This window comes from Notechis scutatus, chromosome 1 (genome assembly GCF_049901735.1).
Source record: "Notechis scutatus isolate UNSWTSFEM ecotype Mainland chromosome 1, rNotScu1.2, whole genome shotgun sequence".
NCBI classification, from domain to species: domain Eukaryota; kingdom Metazoa; phylum Chordata; class Lepidosauria; order Squamata; family Elapidae; genus Notechis; species Notechis scutatus.
The window spans coordinates 292,981,939-293,005,076 of record NC_142009.1 but is presented as its reverse complement, the minus strand read 5'-3'; the positions used below and the strand labels follow the sequence as shown (position 1 = coordinate 293,005,076).

The window sequence follows — 23,138 nt, the reverse complement described above, 5'->3', positions numbered from 1 at the left end:
GGCCGAGCTTCCTTCCGTCCCTCCTCCTCTCCTCTCACCTCCAAAGAGGTGCCATAGAAACGGAGGGGGTGTAGGAGAGAAAGAAGCATCGGTGGTTGGTGTGTTTTAATGCGCTGGGAAAACAATAAGAGCAAACAATAGATACAAACTCAAGGTTAATCGCACCAAACTTGATTGCAGGAAATACAACTTCAGCAACAGAGTGGTCAATGTCTGGAATACTCTACCTGACTCTGTGGTTTCTTCCCCAAACCCCAAAAACTTTAACCTTAGACTGTCTACTATTGATCTCACCCCTTTCCTAAGAGGTCTGCATAAGTGCACCAACATGCCTACTGCCCCTGTCCTATTGTTTCTTTTATATATATATATATTATTTTTCTTATATGTGTCCATGTATTCATAACTATGTTTTCACTTACACCTATTATGTTGTAAGCAATTGACAAATAAAAATAAATAAATAAAAAATTAGATGCGCCGCTGCTCTCGGTGTTGTTCCCCGAGTGCCGTTTGGTTGGGGCTTCTCCGTGGTGCAAGAACTCTGCTCCATTGAACCGACAGATCGCGCGGGAACCGCTTTCTCCCTGTCTTTTTCGGGCTGCTTAGCTGAATCGAGTGGTAGCACCTGGTCGACCTGAGTGAATCTCCGGGGTGGGGGTTGGGGCGTGCGGGGGGGGGGGGAAACTAAGCTTAAAGTCTGGCGAGTCTCCACCATAACAGCTGCCGCGAGCAAAAGAAGGGTGCAGGATAGCGTAGAAACTCTCTTGAAAAGAAGCCTGTGAGTGAGATACAGATAGTCCTCAACTTACGATCACAATTGACTCCCAAATTTATGTTGCTAAGTGAGAAATTTGTTGGGTTTTGCCCCGTTTTATGACTTGACTTCCCACATACCTAAAGTGAATCACTGCAATTGCTAAATTAGTAACACGGTTAAGTGAATCTGATTTCCCCATTGACTTTGCTTGTCAGAAGGTCGTAAAAGGTCACTTGACCCCAGAACACTGCGACCGTCATAAATGTGAGTCAGTTGTCAAGCATCTGAATGTAAATCACATGACCATGAGGACCGCTGCAATGATCATAAGGCACTTTTTACAGTGCTGTTGTAACTTTGGATGGTCACTATTAGGAAAAGAAAATGATTTTCTGATACCAGTTCTGTTTCAAGACTCCCACAGCCCTAAAAGCAAAATTGCATGGCCATCTAGTTGACTTTCACATGCATTATTCTTTGGCTAACAGGAATGTAAAGGTGACACGCATTGTAGCAAAATCCTTTTTTGCCTATAAGGCTTTTGTAAATATGATACCCTCGATGGGCCCATCCTGAAGTACACATTTTTCGAAGTTCTGTTACGTATATCATTTTTGTGGCTATAGTATAGTTCACGTATGGGTTTTGACTCAAGCGAATTAAAGTAATACACATTCATTCATTCATAAGCCCAGAGTTAAAAAATTTTACACAAAATCCAGTCCTTTGGGCACACTCTTCATTATTCTCCATAGGTTTGTCCTCGCTGTATCTCCACGCTCTCAGCTATGTATGGTTCCGCTAATCAGGAGTGTCTTGATCTCTGACGCTGCTTAGCTCTTTAGCTAGTTGACTGCAGCGGCGCTCAGCGGAAGAATATTGACTCCTCCGTGATGCCGTAATCAGGAAAGCGAAGTAAAGCAGGAAGCGGAAAAGGAAGTATGGCTCCATGGATGTTATATTTCAACTTGTAGTTCGATTTTTAAGACATTTCGTCCCGGGAAACCAAGACACGGGGACGTGCTGGGATTTGTAGTTTCCTTCAGCAGCAATAACCTCTTGATATATCAAAGGCGAGGCTACAGCTTGGAAAACATCATTCCCGTGATGCTTTTCGGAGGCAGCCTGCTCTCCCTGGCTACGGCGGTATCCGAGAGCCGGGGACCCAACCGAGTCGTTCCGCCGGGAAAAGGGCGGATTCGCTATTGAACATGGACCGCCACCCCGCATGATCGGAGACTTGGCCGGTTTACTCGTTCTCGTTTCTCGTGGTCTGGCCTGCTTTTTCGAGGGTATCTGGGTCCGCTTGTTTCTTTTGAGGGCGTCATTACTTTCTAGGTTGGAGGGGTACCGCTTCCTCCCATCAGTTTAGGGTAGAGAATGTAAAAGGTGCCTCTGGCTGGTCTGGGTTCCGGGAGGGAAGTCGCCGCTGTAATTCGCGTAGGTGGAGAACACACACACACACACTCTCTCTCCCTCTCTCTCTCTCTCTCTCTCATTTAAGCTTAGGACAGTCCTAGGAGAAAAGGGAAGAACGCAGGCAAATGCAATTTTTCCCCCTCCTCTCCCATGCTGTTAAAATATTATTAGAATTATAGTTGAGGGTGAAGATGAAAGAAAACGTGGGCCTTCCTTCCAAAATACTAACGGGGAGGAGAAGGTGAATGGATTAAACGTCAGGAATAAATCCAGTACAAATTTATTTGCAGCTGTGTTTTGCCTCAAGCGAATTAAAGTAATGCACATTCATTCCTTCATAAGCCCAAAGTTAATTTATATTTAGAGTGAAATATTCCCTGGATGTAACTTTTTTGGTCCAATTCATCACACACATAGACAAGTGTACACGTATTAAATTTAGTTGAACTGCAAAGGTATAGGTGTAAAGTTACCTCAGAACAGTACATAAGTCAATTTCTCATGTGAGGGCAATTGGCTCCAGATAAGTGACTAAATCTGCAATAAAACAACCCCTTTAAAATTGGAGTGCTAATTTGTTCTACACTTATTTACTTACTTAGCATATGGTATTCAGAAAATGTATTTGTTAGCAACAACTCTTATGCTACAAATTCAGTGAATCTTTTAAAACTAATGAGGGAAACGTGTGGCACCAATTTAATAGCTATGTTCATTTCAGTTGAGCTATGTTTCATTAAATATTTATTTAAAAGGGAATATTAAAGTATTCTGAGAAATATAATTTTGATAGTTTTGACTTTGGTTTTTATCTTGGTACGAGAGCTGACATCCTATGGGGAGACTCTATTGGGATACCTTTGGCAACTGGTATTTCATGTGTGGGAATAGAAGTTCTGTAAAGCTCAGTGGCTAAGACACTGAGCTTGTCGGTCAGAAAGGTCAGCAGTTCGGCGGTTCTAATCCCTAGCACTGCGTAATGATTACTTGTCTGTTACTTGTCCCAGCTTCTGCCAACCTAGTAGTTCAAAAGCATGTAAAAATGCAAGTAGAAAAATAGGGACCACTTTGGTGGGAAGGTAACAGCATTCTGTGTGCCTTCGGCGTTTAGTCATGCCGGCCACATGACCACAGAGACGTCTTCGGACAGCACTGGTTCTTCGGCTTTGTAACAGAGATAAGCACTGCCCCCTAGAGCCGGAAACAACTAGCACGTATGTGCGAGGGGAACCTTTACCTTTACCTAAATGTGTAGATGTGTAAAATATTGTTCAGGATGTATTGACAAGTGATACATCAAAATGGCAATGGAGCAATGTCAGTAGAATAGGATAGGAGCAATGTCAGTTGAAAGATATTCTGTCACTTTTTTCTTGGATCTGCCTCATAGTATGTTATTCATAGGTACTAGTTAGATTGATACTTTTGTTTCAGTGGCTATGCATTATAGTTTTGAGAATATCCAGAATACAGGTCCTTTTCTTCTCTCTTTAATTTGGCTGTAGTAAATAATGCTGTACTCTAGATATGTACATTGCAATTGCAGTCGAAAAGATAAATTTTATTTTGCAGATGAACAAGGTGAAGGTTGATGAAGAAGAATATTGGAACAGTTCCAAATGTAAGGCCTTTACTTTTGACGATGAAGACGATGAACTACTTCAGGTATAGTTTTTCTCATGAAAAAAATGGTCAAAGGGCCTTACAATTCAGGCAAAAGCATTTTCATGCTTTTGCCAGAATTTTTGCAGAACGTAGAAATCTGCACATAGAATTAGTATTTGTATTTTATATTTGCTTTAAAGAAATTTAGGGACAACTTTGCAGATTTTGTTATAAATTGGAAGCTTGTTTGGATGTGTATAATTTTTGCAATACACGATGCAGAACTGAATTTCCTTTCTTTGTTAAAAAGTAGGTTTAATGAAGATGGCTGGGACAGCATTGAGCCCATGAAGTATTTTCAAATTGTTCTATTCCATCTCAGGAGATAGCACTTGATACTTCTTCAGTAAGGAGGCATCTTTAAAATCTGGTCTCCTAGGAAACTACCTTTGCTAAGACTTTCCTCTTCAGAAAAGTGAGGATTATGTGCTATAACATATTATTTTTAACTGCCAATGATGGAGGAGGATCCTGGGTGAGAATCCAATAACAGGGCCACCAGTTTAAAAATGTATCAACCCTGCAACAAAGTATAATCCTGTTCCAGTTCTACCAGTCCTAATTCTAATTTAGTAAGGCTGTGCAAATTTTGCAAATGATTCAGAAGAAGTGCTTCAGAGTGCATTGGCTGCAGGACCATTGAAAGCAGCCTGATGAAAGGAAAGGGGTGGTTATTCTATAGAAGGAAAACATTGTGGCCTTTATTCAACTTAATCATGGGAAACTGGAAGAAATGCTCAGGTTTCTCAGGTTTAATAAGAATTTGTAATAGTGCACATTTCAAGAAATTTAGAAGTACTGATCTAACCTATGGAGTTATGACAGAACTAATATTTGTTTCGTTGAGAAGAATGGTTGTAGCCCAAGTCAATAGGGACTGCATATTTAAAAAAATCTGGGGTTTGTCTAAAGAGATGAACTATCTTACAGTGGTCCCACACAATAGAAAATATAGCAGTTCCACTAAATGCTCCAACTCTAATCAGAACACAAAGTATAATAATCCAGACTTCATCCTAACATTGTTTTTATTCCTAGTTGAAAGAATCCAAGAGAACAGTCAAAAACCTTCCAGATATTTTAGATGATGATGATGACGACCTTGAGAGGTTCAGCTGGAGTGGGGAACGTGTGGGCAGTAAGTGCAATAATGCTTCGTTTGATTTGAGGAAATTCCTTTGAAAGCATAAGTCTATGTACCTTGGTTGATGCTGCAGCTATCAATCAGAATTGCTAAATGTATTCCTAAATGTATTTTGGAGAAGATCCATGTCTAAAATTTGGGTGGTGACAAAGTCTAATGGCTTCATTTTCCTGTGCCCAAATTTCCTTTTTTAATAAGAAAAATTAATAAAGGCAAGAAATTGATAGTCTCTCCAGTAACTTCAAAGTAAATCCTTTATGTATTTTATAATCAAAGAACTGCAATATCTGTTAATGCTATATCAATGTCTGTAAGTTCTTAAGAATACCTTAAATTGGTATTGACAGATTTGAAATGGATTTATCAAAAATTGTATTTTGAGTTTATTGAATTCCACAAATAATATAGTGAATATCAGCTTTTCTTAGTTTGAGGTATAACAATATTGAGGGCTAATTGACTCATATGAGCTGGTCACTGGCATCCTTTTGGAATATCGTTTAAACATTAATAAGTAATTAATGAGAAAACCCATAAATGTCAACGATGTTAATATAATACTACATTATGTCTCAAGATTTTGCAATCTTGATTGTAAAAAAGATTGTAATGTTTATGTATTAAATAAATTTATATAGTCACCCAGCTCATACATAAGTGACTCTAGGTGGCTTACAAAATTTAACAAAGCCACTATATAATAAAACTATTTTTTTAAAAACCACCCTATCCTCTATGGCAGCAATAACACAAATCAAATCAGCCACTTGATCGGCTCCATCTCCATTCGTGGTCTCTACACCCACTGATAAAGCCATGTTTTGAAATACTAACCTACAAAAAACCTAAAAGAGAAAAACAGAAGAAAAAAATAGAAAAAAAAAAGTCCAAATACAAAATATCTAAAATTATATATTTAACATTTTGAAATCACTACCTTATAAAAATACTTTATAAAACTATGTTATCAAGCAGAAAAGAATTAAAATATCTAAAAATATTATTCTACTGTTGTAAATTATCATGATACCTGTACTAAGCATACTGTTTATTTTTTGTTTAGTTGAAAATTTGCCATTTCCAAAATAAATAAAACAAATAAATAAAATAAAATAAAAATAAATAAAGTAATAAATTTCCAAGATAAATTAATTAATATTTTTATTTGCTAAAGAATTATACTGTTTCTCTCTCTCCCCCCCCTCCCTCCCCTCCTCTATCTTTTTATAGGCATTTCATGGTCAATCAAAGAGACTGCCTCCAGCAGCAGTAGCAACAGTACCTCTGAAGGGAGGGATCTGAGTCAGCCAAAGGGCTCTTCCTATGCAGCTATACCCAAGCAATCCTCTTCCTACTCACTGAGCAGCTTTTTTAAAGGTAGAGTATTGATTACGGGGGAGTTTGTTCAACAGAGCTATCCTCAGAATTGAATGTTTCAGCTTGCCTGATCAAAATATTTCCTTATCTCTGGCTCTTCACCAACTTGTGATTGGCAGAGTGTTAGAGAAGTTGTTTTTCAATTTTTATAGCAAGTCTGTGCAAGGTAACATTTGTTATGCACTCTATACACTTATTACCTACTATCTTATTGTGAAAAAAGTCACAGTTTTAATGCTTTTTTATATTTTTATTTGAAATACAATGTTTTCCTTCTCTTTATATTTCCAGTTAAATTAACAATTTTGGCAACAGGATGAATGCAGAATAGGCAAAGGTTGGTCCTTGAGAAAAGGGGAAAAATCTGTCCAGTCTTCAGCAGTTGTTCAACATTGTTAAATGAGATGTTCATAGAAGTTGTGCAATTATACATCTTAATACATGTTGTTTGGCATTTTTTAAATAGTTATTGGCTGAATAAGCTTCTAGTTAGATGAAATAATGACTTCATTTCTGTCTTTCGTATTTGTGCTTCTAGGAAGAAATAAGCATGGGAGTTTTCAGTCACTTTCAGATGGTAAGAAGATTGGATTTTGTCTTAAGCTTGCTAAAAGGAAGGTTGTTATATATATCCTCTCTAGCCTTTCCTTGCAATCCTTGTCCTTTCATTTCATTCAGAGTTTACTCTCCAAAGAAAAACTCTCAAGAAATTACTGAAGACAAGTGACCTCTGTTGAGTTCAGGATGTAGTCAGGTCCCTGCCAATAGGAATAGAAAGAAAGCCAGGATATAGCAGCTAGAAGTTGCAGCCCACGTTCCATGCTGAGTCTGGAGAACAGGAGTAGGGCTGCCTCTGCACAGAGGAGTATATATTTCTTTCTATAGAGCAGGATTGCAGCCCACTCCTTGTACCATATCCAAATGAAGCAACCAAGTGTTCAAGTGTCATCACAAAGCAGATTCATCTGTTTGTGGAGATTCTCAGTCATCCAGGTCAGGGTTGTCCCAAAGGTATCCCAAAGGTCCAACTGCCTCTTGAAAAAAAAAGCACCTTTGGGACATTCATGTGTTCGTTTGTTTATTATATTAATTTATATAGTTTTCCATCTTGCCAGTTGCATCTCTGGGTGGTTAACAGGAGATTAAAAATCAACAGATTGAGATAGAACAAGAAGATAATAGAAGAAATTTTAATCAAATCCATGTAACAACAGTCATCCCCAAAAATCACATTGAATGCTCACCTAATCTCCAGACCCCATGCCAGAAGTTATTTATTTATTTATTTAATTTATTTATTTTCACCCATTTCATTTCAAAATGACTAAGGGTAGCTTATAGCATAAATTCCAGCTCTTCAAAGATTTTTGAAACATCAGTTGGGAAGAAGGATGAATTGGCATTTGAAAGTTTCAGTAATTTAATTTCAGTATTTTAAAGCATACATCCTAATAGTTAAGACAAGAATCAGGACAGTATTTGGACTCTGGCAGATAATAACCTTGAAATTGCCATTGTTTGCTTTGTTTGGTTTTTGTGTGTGTTCAGACTCTTAATTTCATTGATCTTGTTTGTTGCTTTAACTGGCATTATTGTTACTTTGGTGCTGAATCAAACTTAGTCACAATGAGCCATAGAAAGGGCAAAAAGCATAGAAAGATGAGAACTTAATTCAGAAAGTTTGCTCTTCCTTTTTCTGTTCTTCCTTTTTCAGCTCTTACAGACACAGGAATTAAAAATTATGCCCCAGCATTACGCAGACCAAAAGGAGATTATAAGGTTAGTATATTTATTGGAATCTGAAGGAAGGGGAGATTTAAATAGTTTAGAATCAGATGACAAAATCTTATCCTGATGTAAAAGCTCACATCATCTCTTTTTGCCCAAGGACACTTAAACAACTATGCATACGCTATGTATATAATTGGGCTATAAGTCTAGGCAAGGAAATTGGTAGCTTCTGAAACAGTAACTATAGCATGGTTTGCTAACGGTGTTTTCTCAGGCAAATATATTGCTTTAGCAGCATGTTCCAAATTTTAAAAGAGATTAAAAGAGGTTTTTTTCTTAATTAATGTTTGAAAAGAAAAGAGATTAGATCATAGAAACCTTTAGTTGTCATCTGGCTCAAACTATTCCTTGATGCAGGATCAGCTAAAATCAGTGGCTACGTAAGACAGCTATCAAATCTCCCCTGTAGCTTCACATTTGCAGGCAAAACATGCCCAAGTGCTCTCAGTGATTAAACTAGTGACAAATTAAAAACATGGGTTCCAACCCAAGATTCCTATCCTGCCATTACGTTGTATTCCTAGATTATTTTTTTCAAGTTTCCAAGCCCTCTGAGAGTTGCCTGGTAGGATGCCTGAAATGTTATTTGCCTCTCCCCCCATATCTCTTAGTCACAAGTCATAATTGGATGTTTCAAAGCACATAGGGCATTATCAGTGGTTTTTGTTTTCTTTTTACTCTTTCAGGATTACAATTCTGATTGGAGCCCAAACGATACAGTAAAACGGCTACAGAGAGGCAAGGTAGGAAGTGGAAACAGGATGAGCTTTCTGAAAGCTCATCTTATGCTTCAAAAAATTTAGAAGCTACAGTTAATTCTCAACCTACAGCCATTCATTCAGCAACCATTAAGAATTACAATGGGGCTCTAAACGGATGGTAGTTATGACCGGTTTCCAGAGTTCTAAGTGTACCAACCTCCTGCAGTCATGTGATTGTGATCTAAATGCTTTTGGCAATTGGCTTGCACTTGCAGCCACTTGCAGAAGGCCAACAATAACATGATAGCGATTTGCAAACATTTCTGCCGGCATCCCCAGAAAGTCAGTGGGGAAACAGGCAGGGAACATTGCAAGTTGTTGTTGGTATATCTCACCCATTTGCATACATCCCCACACTGTCTCTTGTGTACCTCCTTGTATCCTCGCACACCTCCCCAACCTTCATCATGCCTCCCCTGCACACCCTTTCCAATCCTTGCCTCATTGTGAACCCTGGCACACCCTCTCTGAGCCTTGGTGCTCCTCCCTTGCACTATTGTGCACCCTCTCACAATTCACTATGTCTTTCATGCGCTCCCTCAAACTTTCAGAGCCTTGCTATGCCTTCCATGCATCTCCATCCACCCCCTCAGGCCCTCCCCCATCTTGCAGCAGTCATTTGTCTGCCTGCTGGCCTGCTTGAATGCCACCTGAAACTTGCAAGTTCCTGCTTGCTTTCCCAATGACTTGGTTGTGGAAAGCCAGCAGAAAGTTGCCTTATCAGCTATGGAATTCAATTAACAACAGCAACCAGGATTATTCCTACTTTTGAACCTATTAATTTTTAACTATATCTATCTATCTTATCTATCTGGAAGGGTTTCTCACACTATTTTTGCATAGTCACATGGCAATATGGTTATTAGTAGTTTCCTTTTCTGTTGGAAAGACACATTTGATATCTTACTGTGCAAAGGGAAGGGAAGCCACAGGAAGACCAATGAGAAATTATGCTAGGACAAACAAGTTAGTTCTACTGCCATAATCTATTTTATATTACAACTATATCTTATGTTCTGCCAACTTCGGAGCGGGGGAAAAAAATCCATCAGTTTGGTTTAAATTCTTGAGAACTCTCCATTGATGGCCAGAGGGAAAACAAGCTATCTTTAGAAGACAAAGAGATGATCCACAATTAGTTTTCCTTTGCCATGGGGAATTAGGAAATAAATGAAATTACTTGAGGAAGGATTATCAGGGAGATACAAGTAGAACCTCTAATTCTTATGGATCCTCAGAGTTATGACTGGGGTTCTTCCTGAACACTTGGCTGGTGTAGTTAACTTTAAATGATTTCAAGGTTTTCTTGAAAATGCTAGTAAGAGGATTCTACTATAGGCGCTTGATGATGTAAACCCAGAGGTATAATACTAAATGACAAACTGTTTTTCTCAGTGGCTGAGGTTTCTGGGGCTTGTAATTAGGCTAAAGCTGTCTCCCTGAAAGCAATCACTTCCACTGGTTGTCTCTCTTATGGATCCACTGGATCTATAACTACTACACACTAGCCAGGTATTGTAGTTATAGATCTTTCCAATATTGTTTTTGTTTATGAATCTCACTCCAGGTGTGTTCCTTGGAAAGGTTCCATTCCTTGCAGGACAAATTACTGCTACTGGATGAAGCTGTTGCATTGCATGATGGGAATGTTATTACAGCTGTAAGTCCTGCTCCAATGTATAGTAGAGGGGGATGGGAATGGCAGTTCAGTTTGACCCATTTAATTTCTATTTCTGTATATGAGAATATGGTTATTTTTCTATTTTTTTCATAAATTATTCCCCTGAATTGCTGGGATCTTCTATATGAGGCAATTGACCTTTTTTTTTTTTTTTTTGCTGCTGCTGCTGCTGCTGCTACAAAATATTTTGGAACGCATTGGTTCAGCTACTCTTGCCGCTAAGAAATGAAGAGTGAATTAATATTATAAGACCCCTTAAATATTTTTAATTTTTTTTTTAAATGTTCAAAAAATCCAAATGATCATGCAAACAGGGGCCACCAATGTATTTTTTTTTCCAAACTAGTGAACACTTTTGAAATTTAGGGAGGATGTTTCCCACACTTTTACAAAATAGTTGCCAATGGGCATATATGACCAGTTATAAACCGGGAGAATTACAGCCACTCCTTATTTAGCAATTACTTTGGTTAGCAACCATTTGCAAATATGACAGTAATTAATAATAATAATAAATCATTTTCAAATTTCGTAAATGCTCACATGTACACAATTTCCCTGCCTGACAGCAAGAGAATTGAGTGTGAAATTGATTAATATCAAGTCAGTTTTGGGCAGCAGTGCAAGCTGATGGGGGGGTTCTAATAGCTGATTAACTGCACGCTGCCCAGTATTGCTGCTTGAGATAGGCAGCCAAATAAATCAGATCAATCAATCAATAAGGTCCCAGGGGCTGAGCTTGTTAAGTTGCTATTATGGGTAGCACTTTTTAGGGACATCTCCACTGCAGAGAAGAGCAGGTCAGGAAGAGATAACTTATTTAAGCAATCTTTCTGCCCTTCAAGGAGGCAAAAAAAAAAAAAAAAAGAGGTGGGGGGGGGGAAAGCAGACCAGGCACAGGACGTTGTATAAGAGAACTTTTATCGGAATGAGATGGCAGCACCGAGTGATCTTTGCAGTCACAGATCTCTCCCTTTCCGTCCCTCTCCCTCTCTCTGTCTCAGTCACATGTTCACTTGGAGACCATTTCACTTAATGACCAAGTCATTGGATCAGAATACAGTTACCAGACAAGAAATGAGTGTATGTGCTCCCCATTACATTTTTCCAGTTTTTGATTGCCTCCCTACCCAAGGAGCATTAAAGCTTCTTTGTTCCACAGAGGCAAATGGTTGTTGTTAAAGATGGACCCAGAAGGACAAACTTGATCCTTTAGAGGAATGTGCAGTCCTGTCTAGAAGTTATCTAGAAGATAACTCATCAATACATGAGTTATGCCCCGATAGCACCAATGTTTGCCTGGACGGAGCTTAATTTTTTTTGCCCCTTGTTGAATAAGATCGCCAGAGACCAATTCATCACTTTCACTGCCTATTTGGATCTGATGAAAATAGAAATAAATTTGTCATCATACTGATGATGATTTTGCTCTAAATCTATAAAGATCTGGCTTAGCAGTTGTACAAATAAAGGCAAGATATCAATCAATTGTGGGTAAATGGACGGTATAATGGACCCTGGTTCTGTCTGTTTTCCTGCAGATACTCATTTTTCTGAAAAGAACCTTAAGGAAAGGTATGTAACGTCCAGGATTTCCAAATAGATTTATAAATGTATCTGTATAAAGTATGTATAGCCTCACACAAGTCAAGCTGACAGATCCCCCGTGTTTTTCAAGACAGCCATTTTAGGCAGTATAAATTGATTTTATAATCTCATGAATTAAATTGAAATTTCTTTATATACAGTGGAGAAAACATCATTGCTGCAGAGTATGGTTGTAATTGGATCTACTGAGCATAGAAACCACTTCCTATTCATCAGTGTAGATAAGTTTTTTCAAAGGTAGGAACCTTAAGATGTGTGGACATCAAATCCCAGAATCCTCCAGCCTGCATGCTGGCTGAAGAATTCTGGGAGTCGAAATCCACACATCTTAAATTTGCCAAGATTGAAAAACACTGCCATAAATACTGTCATGCTACGTATTACATTCTATAAAGAGCATCTTTTTTGGTGGCAGATTCAAATTTTACCATTTTTGTAATCATATGTTGGCTAGCTGAAGTGTGTCAGATTTTCTTTCTTGTTAGAACTTTTGCTGTGCGTAAACTATCTTTTCCATCACATATAAAATAAGGCTATCCTCTTTCAGCTTGTCAGCTATTGAAATAATACTTTGGACAGCACAGCTGAACAGGGAATGAATTTAGCCTTGAACTAGCAGACTGAACCACAGTGTTGTTTTGAGCTAAAATTATTTTTTTATTCCAGTATTGAATCACATGCTAACCCTCTTTCTTTTGACTGATTAACTGTTACATTGCAGCATTCCCTTTTAATGAGAAGGATCATACTGGCCAGATTTTACATATTTTAGCCCTATGCCACAAATACAACAACAAAGCTGGAATTTCTAAGAGACTCCCTTATAAGCCACCATTCTGTTGCCTCCATCCCATTAATTAGCTAAAGGCAAGGCACTGACCAGATGCAGTATACTGGCATAGCTAAGGCAATCCTTTCATTTCTTCTAGTTAGTTGACCATATAGTAAGCTGACTTGTCCCAACCTTGTGCCCTCCAGATGTATAGGACTACCCTTCCCATCCTCTCTTTCCAGGATGGCCAACAGATGTGAAATACTTAAGCAAAAGAAAGAAAGAGTGAGGGGATTACTCAGGCCTGATCTTGTTAGACAAGCACTTCTTCTCTTTACAACTAGAGATCCTGTTCAGAGAGCTGGAGATGCGGCAAGTTGCTTTGCGCCATTTAATACATTTTCTCAAGGAGACTGGAGACCAAAAACTTCTCCTAGACCTGTTGAGGTAAAAGCCCTTGTGAGCATACAGCCAAAACTGACGTCTGATCAGGAAGTTGAACAGGTCTGATACATGGTTTTTTTCCTTTCTAGATTCCTGGGCAGGACTGAGGAAGTTGCAGTGAGTATCCCATGTTGCCTAGACTCCTTTTTTTTTAGTGGGAGGAACAATAATATGCTGAGAAATTGAAGGCAAGCCACACAGTACTAACTCTCAGTTAGGAAAAATGGAAATTATATTCCTAATCCCTCTGGAGTAGATAGGGCCAGGGCTACCCAGCCTTGATTGAATATTTAATCTGCTCTCCTCCTGAGTCTGTTTTGTCTTGTTTTCACCATCTCCAGCTGACCCAATACCATGAACATTTGACTATCTCCGATGCTGAGAAAACAAAGGAGTTTCTGAAAAGTTGCATTGGGTAAGTGAAAGTTATGGAGAAATAAACTGAGAATAAGCCTTAAAGTAGTTGTGGCTTTAATGGGAAGGAACCATTATTGTTTCTCAGAAAGTAAAAACAACAGAAAGCTGCAAGGAAGAGGCTTTTCTTTGAGGAGGAGAAAGTACAAATAAGGAAAATAGCATCATCTATATTCCACTAAAATGCTTTCCCTGGCTTTTAACTGTGTGAAATGGTGCATCACATGACAACAGTTTTTGAACCAAGGTACCTCAAATGAGCTAACTTACAGGACGTGTCCAAAATCTGGTACCTACAACTCCTGGGGGATTGAAATTTGGGGAAGTTGTGGCTGTTTCAGTCCTCCTGGCTGCTGTTGGGCTGCTGATGTGATCGTGTGATCTTCATTTTTCATTTCTGTGACAGTTTCCCAGACTGTCTTGCAATCCCTTAGTCCCTCCCCCACTTAACAGCAGCCATTAACCTGCCTGCTGAAAAAAGGAAGGGGGGGGGGGAGAGAGGAGATTTCAGATGATCCCAGCCAACTTCCCACAAGGAAATTCAAAGGGGAAACTGGAAAGAAATTGGAAGTTGTTCCTGTTCCCACTGCTTTTTTGCCCCTTGGTCATTCTGTTTCTCTGTTAAGGAAGTATGTCTGAAACAAGATGGGGTATGGGTTGTCTAGTAGTTACAGAGTTATGCATTGTGTAGAGAAAATAGATTTTGGAGATGTTTTTCCCTATAGTTGTAATAAGGCCATACCAGCAAATTTAGGACCAACAAAAAGACTGTTTCGGTTAGAAAACAGTTCAAACTGTAGGAGCAGAAATGACTGCCTCAAATGTTTTGCTAATCAACACATGAATTTTTTTTTAAAGAAAAATAGACAAATTAATAAAGAATAACACTGTCAATAGTTGCTACACTACCTAAACATTACTAAGTTCAAATGCATTGTAATGTCCAGTTATTGGTTGTTTGAGGGCCTGCTTGTATGAGCTTTTCATAAACATCTAGTTAATCAAGTAGAATATGTGACATGCCTTTTATTTGGGCCCACATAGCCTTTTCTGTATTCAGTGAATAGCTTGTAAAGTTCATTAAGGCCAGAATTATTCTTTTTTAACTGAACTTGTGGCATGCCCAATTGGAGAAGACTGCCTCACTGCACTTGCTTTTGAATAAATATAGTTGTGTTTTATACAAAGGAAGAATGCAAAAGTGAACTCCTCTGACTTCTCCAATCTAGGTTGCCCTTTTCATCAGAGGATGCTGCTCATGTTCAGGATCATTATACACTCTTGGAGAGACAGATCATCATTGAGGTAAGGTCCCACTCTGCCACTGGTTACATGGCGGTGACAGTTATTCCAGACTTCTTGGCTTTGACCTTGTTATAATACCAAGCTTTTTTTGTGGACTAAAAAGAAAAGGAGACAGGGACAAAATATTAAATCTTTTCCTCCCCCATTTCTGGATTAGAGGGTTAAGGAGAAAAACAGGTGCCATAAACCTTGTAGACATGGAACAAAAGAAAGACAGCTAAACCCCAAGGCTAGAAAAAGTTGCCCATGCCTGCCATAATGAAAGCCATCATGGCAGATGCTGGGTGATTGTTTCAGAAGTCTTTAGAGAAGGCATAACTTTTCCTGGGCTTGCATGATTATTGTCATGTGATTTCAGAAAAATAAAAGATTTTTCTGAGATACAGATATTACTAATATAATCTTTATCCTATTCCTCCTTCGTGAAATTCATTCGGGCTTGGAGTAAATTAAGCTAACTGGTAACGACTAGGAAAAATTCATGAAGACCACAATTCTGCCCAAACTTTCTTAGGCAAGAACACTTCTGAACATAGGCTTATACCTCTGGAAAATAAATATGGAAAGGATTACAACCCACTTGCTGGGATTTAATCCCAGTTGTCTTTGAAGCTGAAAAAATGTTTTGATGTCACACCAGATGTCTTTATTCCTATGCAATTCATTTTTTGTTCTGATTTTTTTCCAGGCAAATGACAAACATTTAGAGTCATCTGGGCAGACGGAAATCTTTCGAAAATACCCTAGAAAAGCTTCCATTCTAAACATGCCATTAGTCACCACACTTTTCTACTCTTGCTTCTACCATTACACAGAAACTGAGGTTAGGACTGCGGTAGCAATGGGGATCTCTATGTTAATCGGTGAAGCTGGTGTCTTTTCAGAATAAAGGAGAAGCCACATATCACCGTGTGCAAGTGGGCATCTGAAATGTTGTATGTTAGACAATGGACTCTTCAGATACTGCAGAGTTTTTAAAAATAATGAACGTAAAAATACTATTATCCTTAGTTCGGTTAGTTTAGATAGGGCTTCCTTGGATGTTAAATCTTGGGAGTATTTTAAGCCTAATATGTAATATATATTTAAAATAGTTTATATATAAAATGGTTTTATTCGTGTTTGGGGCGAAAATTCTAAAATGTTATGTAAATTTTACATATATTGCTTGTTACCAATTTTTTTTTTCTTGGTTAAAAGATTTTGATAAAAATTGCGATGTCTCTTTTCCAGGGAACATTCAGTAGTCCAGCAAACTTGAAGAAAACTTTCAAGGTAAGGAAGCTGGTAGTTTGCTAAGTATACATCTCTATCTTCTAGAAGTGACCAACAATCCTAGAAATGTATGCAGAGAATATGTATTATGGAATGAAGGCATTCAAGGGATTGTGCTGCTAAAACCATGAAGTGTGACAAGACTTGGTTAAAGTAGCTTAATTGGACAATGTTCATCTTAAGAGACTCACAGCCATAATATTCTACCACCAGAAATGAGCTTAAATCTGTTCATTTGCTCCTTTTTTTTTAATGCACTGCACAGGGTATCTATGAGTTTGGGATTACATTCAGCTTGGCCTGATGTTGGATGGATTTTTTTCTTTTTGCACTAGCTCAGGGCTACAGATTGTATTTATAGACAGCAAGACCCATGCCATGCAATTGAGCTTTCATTACAAGCATCTCAGCAACCAATGGATTTAATTATCTTTATTTTCAATTTCAGTTTCCTCCAAGAGGTTAGGGCAACATATAAAGTACTCTCTCCTCTAGTTCTTCCTCAAAACAGCTTAGGAAGGATGGGCTGACAGAATGATTGACCTCAAATCATCCAGTGAGCTTTCTGTAAATAAGGATGGATATGAACTAGGTTTTCTGAAACCTGATCTATCCCTTTAACTATTACTTCACACTGGATCACAATCTAGCTCTCTCAAGCCATTTCTAGGTTTTCCATTTTTTTACCTTACAGATTCCGGATAAACAGTATGTGCTAACAGCTCTGGCTGCTCGTGCCAAACTCCGAGCGTGGCATGACGTGGATGCTTTGTTCACAACAAAGGTGAGACCCTACTGATTTTCATTGAATCATATATGGTACTTGGCATGATTATTCTTTATGCTAGTGATGTGCTTATCTATTTGCCCTTATACAATGCATAATGGATTAGTTCATTTATAGGAAAATACTTGTTCCAATTATTTTCTTTGAATTTTGGGATACCTACAGGTAAGTTATGTCAGAAAAGGACAGCAGCTTTGTCCAATGCATCTTCCTTTAGAACATATGCAACAAATGCAACATAATGAAGGAGATACCCAAGAATAACTATTGCCTCTCCTAAGAGATGTTTAGCACTCCATCCTCAGGCAGTCACAAGGTCTGGTGCTATTTTCTTTTTCTCAATTTGTGATTTCAGAATTGGTTAGGCTATACCAAAAAAAGAGCTCCTATTGGTTTCCATCGAGTGGTGGAGATATTGCAGCGGAACAACGCCCCGGTACAGGTAAGTGAGCAAGCTGTCTAGTAGTCTGTTTCTGGTATAGTCCACTGGTCAACAGACCATTGCCTCTATCATGAAAAGTCTTCATGTGTTCATTTCCCAAATAATTTTGTACACTGTTCATGAAAACTTTGGTATGCACTGTTTGTTTTTAATACACCTTCGATTATAGAGTGGACCGCATACCTTTTGAAAAGTAGTTGGTGAAGAAACATAAACTTACTTCAGGGTAAAACTGATGTGGAATTAAATGAGGGGATAAGCAAGGGATCATGAATATTCTGCTGATATTTCTTTGTCTTGTTCCTGTAGGTCCTGCAGGAGTACGTGCGTTTAATAGAAAATGTTGAGACTAAGCTGAATCTTGCTATGAAATACAAGTGCCATGATGTTGCTATAGATGTATGTTTTACATATTTTATGTGGAAAATTGTGGAACAGACAATTGATTCTTTAGTGAAAAATTCCTAAATTATTCTTGAAATACTTGGAGGAACTATCATTGGCAGTATACCGTAGTTTGTATTTCAGAACTACTGCCTCTCTCAATCCCCTTATGTTATTAAAATTGCTTCTAGAATGTGCATGTTTAAAGAGATCCCAGAACAGCTAGTTGCACCTCTGAGTACAGCTTTTGCATATCACTATCAGCATATTATGTTTGAGCCTACTGAACAAGATGTGGCTTCTATTACAAGTTTGAGCTCACTTATCAATCAATCCATCAATGGTTGTATTCAAAGTAGCCTTCCCTACTTTATGAGTTCATTTCTTTATACTTCTTTTTTTAGTTTTTTAATGCTGTGTTAATCAGTTTCCACAACTTAAGAACTAAATTTTCATATCAGCAGAAGATTGCTGACATCTTGATGTATACTGATTCAGTAAAATGTAATAAATGTATAAAATCAACAGATTTCATAACATATTATTTAGGCAATACTATGCATGCCAGATTGATTTCTTCTGAGTATAAAGCAGAAGGTAAATTCATGTCATGTTGGTAGCTAGTCAATCAATAAGAAGGTTCTTTGGAATTCCTTCTAAGTCAAGGAAAGGGCATTTGTAGAAAGATTAGGAAAATTCTTTGCTGACCTGGTTTTAGTCTTCTTGCCTTTAAACAGATGCTTGCCCTTTTTTTAGCTATAATAACAGCCATGAAAACATGCCAATTTGATAATGTGCTAGATGGTAAGATCACTGACTTCTAAGAGGCAGCGTCATTTGTCTAAATTTGCCCATTTCCATCATTTTAGCCTAAAACCAGAAAGAAATATTGGCTTGAAAAGTATTAGCTAAAGTTAGCCTTCTATTCTTAATCTTTCACTCTAGTTATCACACATTTAACTTAAATGAATAGAAAAGTGAATATTATGCGTAAACTCAATGAACTAGGTAATAGAATGTGCTGGCCACTTTTGCATCCAAAAATGTTGAGGAAAGTCCCAAAAGTCTGTGGAAATTCTCAGTCATCCTGGTCATGGTGGTCCCAAAGGTGCTTTAAAAAAAAAACCCAGATCTTTGTTGTAGCAGCCATGAAGTCCGTATCAGCCTCTGGAAGAAGCAGCAGGATTTCTAAATAGCTACTGAGAAGGAATGGGTGATGACTGTCTAGAAGATCACTGTGATTTTGAGGATGTTGATAAAAGTAGTTATTTTGTTTAATTGGCTTTTCTTTTGGGTATTTGCCAGACATACAGAGACTTGAAGGACCGTCAGCAACTGATGGCATACAGGTGCAAAGTTGAACGGGGTTCTCCAGCAGAGGAGAAGATCGACAGTATCCTCAGTAACCCAGTAAGAAAGAACACCTTAAGTTACATGTACTTGCTAAGGCCCAGGGGAAAAGAGAATAAAACCCCTCCCACCTTTAGAGAGCAACATGCCCACAGAACAGGGGTGGGCAACTATGGCCCTTTTATGAATTATGGACTTCAACTCCCAGAATTCCTGAGCAAGCCATGCTAGCTCAGGAATTTTGGGAGTTGAAGTCCACAAGTCATAAAAGGGCCATAGTTGCCCACCTCTGCCACAGAAGGTCTGTGCTTCAATGGCTGTGCTGTCTAATTTAGCAAAAATACACTAGCTTCTGTGCTCCAAAGGAAGCTGTTGTGCCAGTGGTTCAAAACCCAGATAGCTCTGCTTTCAGCCAATCAAGCTGAAGCACCTGCAAATATGGAGGATGGGAGAAGGGGAAGGACCTTGTTCAAGATCAGATGGATTGGCCTGTTGGAACCATGTGAGATTTTCATCTTAGAGATTTCTCATGGTGCTTTATATGGGTAGACCAGTGGCAAAACAAGGATCATCCCAAAATTCTTGCAGTTGAACTTTAGTTGTTCATATGCTCAGTAGCTTCTGACTCTTCATGTCCCGGTGTTTGACAGTCAGTCAATAACTGCTCCTACTTGTGATGTCACGTCTTCTGCCAGGCTCTTTTTCCCCTGCCTTCAATTTTTAAAGGCATTAGGGGTTTGCTCTTGCATCATATGTCCAAAATACGTAAGTTTTCTTTATGCTTCTTGTGATATATGTCTGTTTTTACAATTATCTTGAATTATTTATTTATTTGTTCATTTGTTTCTTCAACTTTTATAGCCACCCGTCTTGGTGAATGACTGGGGGGGGGGGGGAGTTTACAATTCAGAACATATATTACAATTAAAAATTAAAAAAAAAACATTTTAAAACAATAAAACCAGTAAAACACATTAAAACCAGTCAAAAACAAAAACTTTTTTTACTTCAAGTCCAAATTTTCAAATATATTCTACAGCAGCACAATTTACTTCACTCAACCTTTCTGCTTGTCTAGCCATACGATACATTTTGAAAAACCTTGGTCTTGATAATAGATTCTTGGATTTAGCTTTAAGGTAGAATAATGCTTAGGGCTTTAGCTTTAGGTCCATTCCTGCTGAGTTAAGGATCTCCTTTTCATCTTTCAACTGTTATGGTACTATTAAAGTAATTCAGGTAACTTGTTTACAAATAAAAGTATATCTAGTTGTACTTGAAATTAATGTATATAGCATTATTTACTTATCCATTCTGTTTAAACATAAAAGTAAAAGTCTGTTGGAGTTGGTTAGCTAATACATTCAAATGAATAAATAGTGATTTTGTCTACTGTCCCAACTGGAGACATTTCCCAGTCACACCTCTCCAGGTGCAGGCTAAATGTCCTTGACTCCCAGAGAAAAGAATGTTGTTGTGGCTATCTATCTCTGCCCCCTCTCCCATTTTCCCACAGCAGGCCTATGCAGTAAATATGGCAGCCCTGAAGATCCAAAAAGAAAGATGGCTTCTAGGGCTGACAGATTTATGTTTTTGTAGGTCCAGTTGGATAAAGTTGCAATTGTACTGACTTTTTACGTAGTTCTTCAAAAAATGTGCAACATTTCTCATGAGCTGTTTTAGAAAAACAATTGCTTGCCAAATGGTCCCTATGACTTGATTTATGTATCATAATCAGTTAAGTTTACCTAACGTTTTTTGTTTTGTTTTGTTTTTTGTTTTCCTAAATTTTGTTCTATTGTACTTTACTAATTTATTTGTTTCTTTTTGTTAGTTTTTATTGTTTTTTTTTTGTTTTAAATATGGTTTTACATTATGTAAGCCTCCTTGAGTCACCATGGGCGAATAGGCGGCAATATAAATTAAATTAATAAATAATAAATAAATAACATGCTAAGCTGAAAGCAAAGAAAACCCACTGCCCCTATCTGTTGTGTATCACCCAGATACTGAGTGGCATTCTGTAATGCAAAGATAAATGTGCTTTAGATTTGCAAGACTTTTTACTATACTCCATCAATTGGGCACAAATGACATGCAGCAAAATTAAACACTTTTGATCTCAGAATCTGTTCCAAGTACAGTTGAGAAACATTAGGAAATGAGAACATCTTATTGCTCTATCTCTGGACTCCTTTGTTTTGTTGCATGTTTTCTTTGCCACTGTTGGTATCATTAGTTTAAGCAATTTTGTATCCATATCCTGATATTTACTCCTTTTCTTATTATTGGTGCCAGTTGAGATCACACAAGAATTTTGAAGCCTTATAGATTATCAAAGTGAATGGGAAGATCAGTTGCTAGCCTTTTCAGAAGTCTTATTATTATCCTTTGTCTTATTTTTTTTCCTTCTGTTTATTTTACCATAAGTAGGAAGCATCATCCACCTGCTTTTGGATTTTAGTATGTAGAAAAATACCTTCAAAAGACCTATCAGCAGCTTAAATACTTCTCTTTGGGAAATGGATCTAATTAAATAATTTCTGAAGCCTGTTTTATGGGAAGATTGTTTATTCCACTTTATCTAGCTGATGAAAATGAAACAAAGCTGGTAATTTTGCTCCTTTTTAAAATATGTTTTGCTCTTTAAATCAATATTGCTGTGTGAGTTTAGGCCATGTCAGTGGATCATTTTGTTTCGGTAACCTTTTTCTTGTTTTGACCATAAATAAAATCTTATCTATTTTTCATAAGTTGCTTATAGGTTCCTTTGCTTCTATTGGCTTTGATGACTAGATATTTGCTAATTATTTTCTGAACCTGGAGATGTGATTATATTTGATACTGACCACATCCAATTCTGCTTTTCTTTCAGCAGATCCGGTGGAAGAACTGAGAGACACTACATTATTTTGGAAGCACTTCATTTTGACCCAATGAGGTCAGAGAAAGATTGCCAAGCCGGTTCTGCACTGATTTCAATCCACTGTCAGCTTGCCTGTTGCTTCAAGATGCTGCCTCTGTGAAGCCTTCGCTAAAAGAGACCTCTTAGGCACTGAATTGGCCAAAAGAGACATTTAGCCAATGAAGCACACATCTGACAAATTGAACTCCACAGTATAAACATATGAGGAATACAACATTATATAGATAAGGGAAGCATATTTGAGTCAAGAATTCCACTTCCTGATCATTGTTTAGTCATCTGAAATGATCAAGACAACTTTCCATAGGAAAAAAAAATCTGTATAATAAATTTGCTTTCCCTTATTTGAATCTAAGGGGCGAGACTGTTGTTCTTATGGATATGAAAACTCTGTCCTGCACATTATTCTAGCCTCCATTACCAATTAACTAGGATAATTATTTGGGAAATGTTGCATAAGATTCTTAAGAATAAATCTACATACATCAAATGTTGGAGTATATAAATGCATGGCCCTTCAGCCCATGAAAATGTGAGTTCAGTTATACATGGAAACTACCAGTCTTGAAGGGTGTACTGAACTAATCAAATTATATTTTCTCTCAAATTCCAATGAAAATAATTGGAATCGCTAGTTATGCTTCAGCTTTGTTAGCAAATCTACATCCTTCTAGGCTTCATGTTGTCTTTCACTTTCCATGTTGTAAATAAAGCTTTACCTCCCTTATATTTGGTTTCTCTGGCTGTTTGGCTGTAAGGGTGAGTTAAAAAAAAATAGGTAGTGTTTTTCAAAAATACAATATTTAGAAACTCAGACTACTCATATATTGTCT

At 37.8% G+C, this 23,138-nt stretch overlaps 1 protein-coding gene across 6 annotated transcripts; it reads left to right on the top strand.

Annotated features, from left to right (window-relative positions):
• The first annotated feature begins 3 nt into the window (after positions 1-3).
• Positions 4-23,032, top strand: VIPAS39 (VPS33B interacting protein, apical-basolateral polarity regulator, spe-39 homolog). Of its 6 annotated transcripts, XM_087952006.1 has the most exons (21): positions 1,706-2,052; positions 2,359-2,420; positions 3,752-3,844; positions 4,883-4,982; positions 6,219-6,365; positions 6,904-6,942; positions 8,080-8,144; positions 8,843-8,899; positions 10,485-10,577; positions 12,140-12,173; positions 13,323-13,425; positions 13,512-13,539; positions 13,764-13,837; positions 15,066-15,141; positions 15,830-15,964; positions 16,375-16,416; positions 17,111-17,200; positions 17,559-17,645; positions 17,955-18,044; positions 19,335-19,439; positions 22,255-23,032. In XM_087952006.1, exons 1-21 carry the CDS (start codon positions 1,989-1,991, stop codon positions 22,273-22,275), a joined length of 1,605 nt encoding a protein of 534 aa, XP_087808132.1. In that variant the 5' UTR covers positions 1,706-1,988; the 3' UTR covers positions 22,276-23,032. The 6 variants fall into 6 exon arrangements, with proteins under 6 accessions (XP_087808131.1, XP_087808130.1, XP_026520147.1 ...); XM_087952005.1 differs by lacking the exons at positions 1,706-2,052; positions 2,359-2,420 and adding an exon at positions 4-94; XM_087952004.1 differs by lacking the exons at positions 1,706-2,052; positions 2,359-2,420 and adding an exon at positions 1,562-1,699.
• The last annotated feature ends 106 nt before the right edge of the window (positions 23,033-23,138 follow it).

Coding starts and splice junctions, on each gene's coding strand:
- VIPAS39 (XM_087952006.1), top strand. CDS start 1,989: ATGATCGGAGACTTGGCCGGTTTACTCGTTCTCGTTTCTCGTGGTCTG. Junction 3,845..4,882: donor AAGACGATGAACTACTTCAG/GTATAGTTTTTC, acceptor TTTTATTCCTAG/TTGAAAGAATCCAAGAGAAC. Junction 13,838..15,065: donor TTTCTGAAAAGTTGCATTGG/GTAAGTGAAAGT, acceptor TCTCCAATCTAG/GTTGCCCTTTTCATCAGAGG.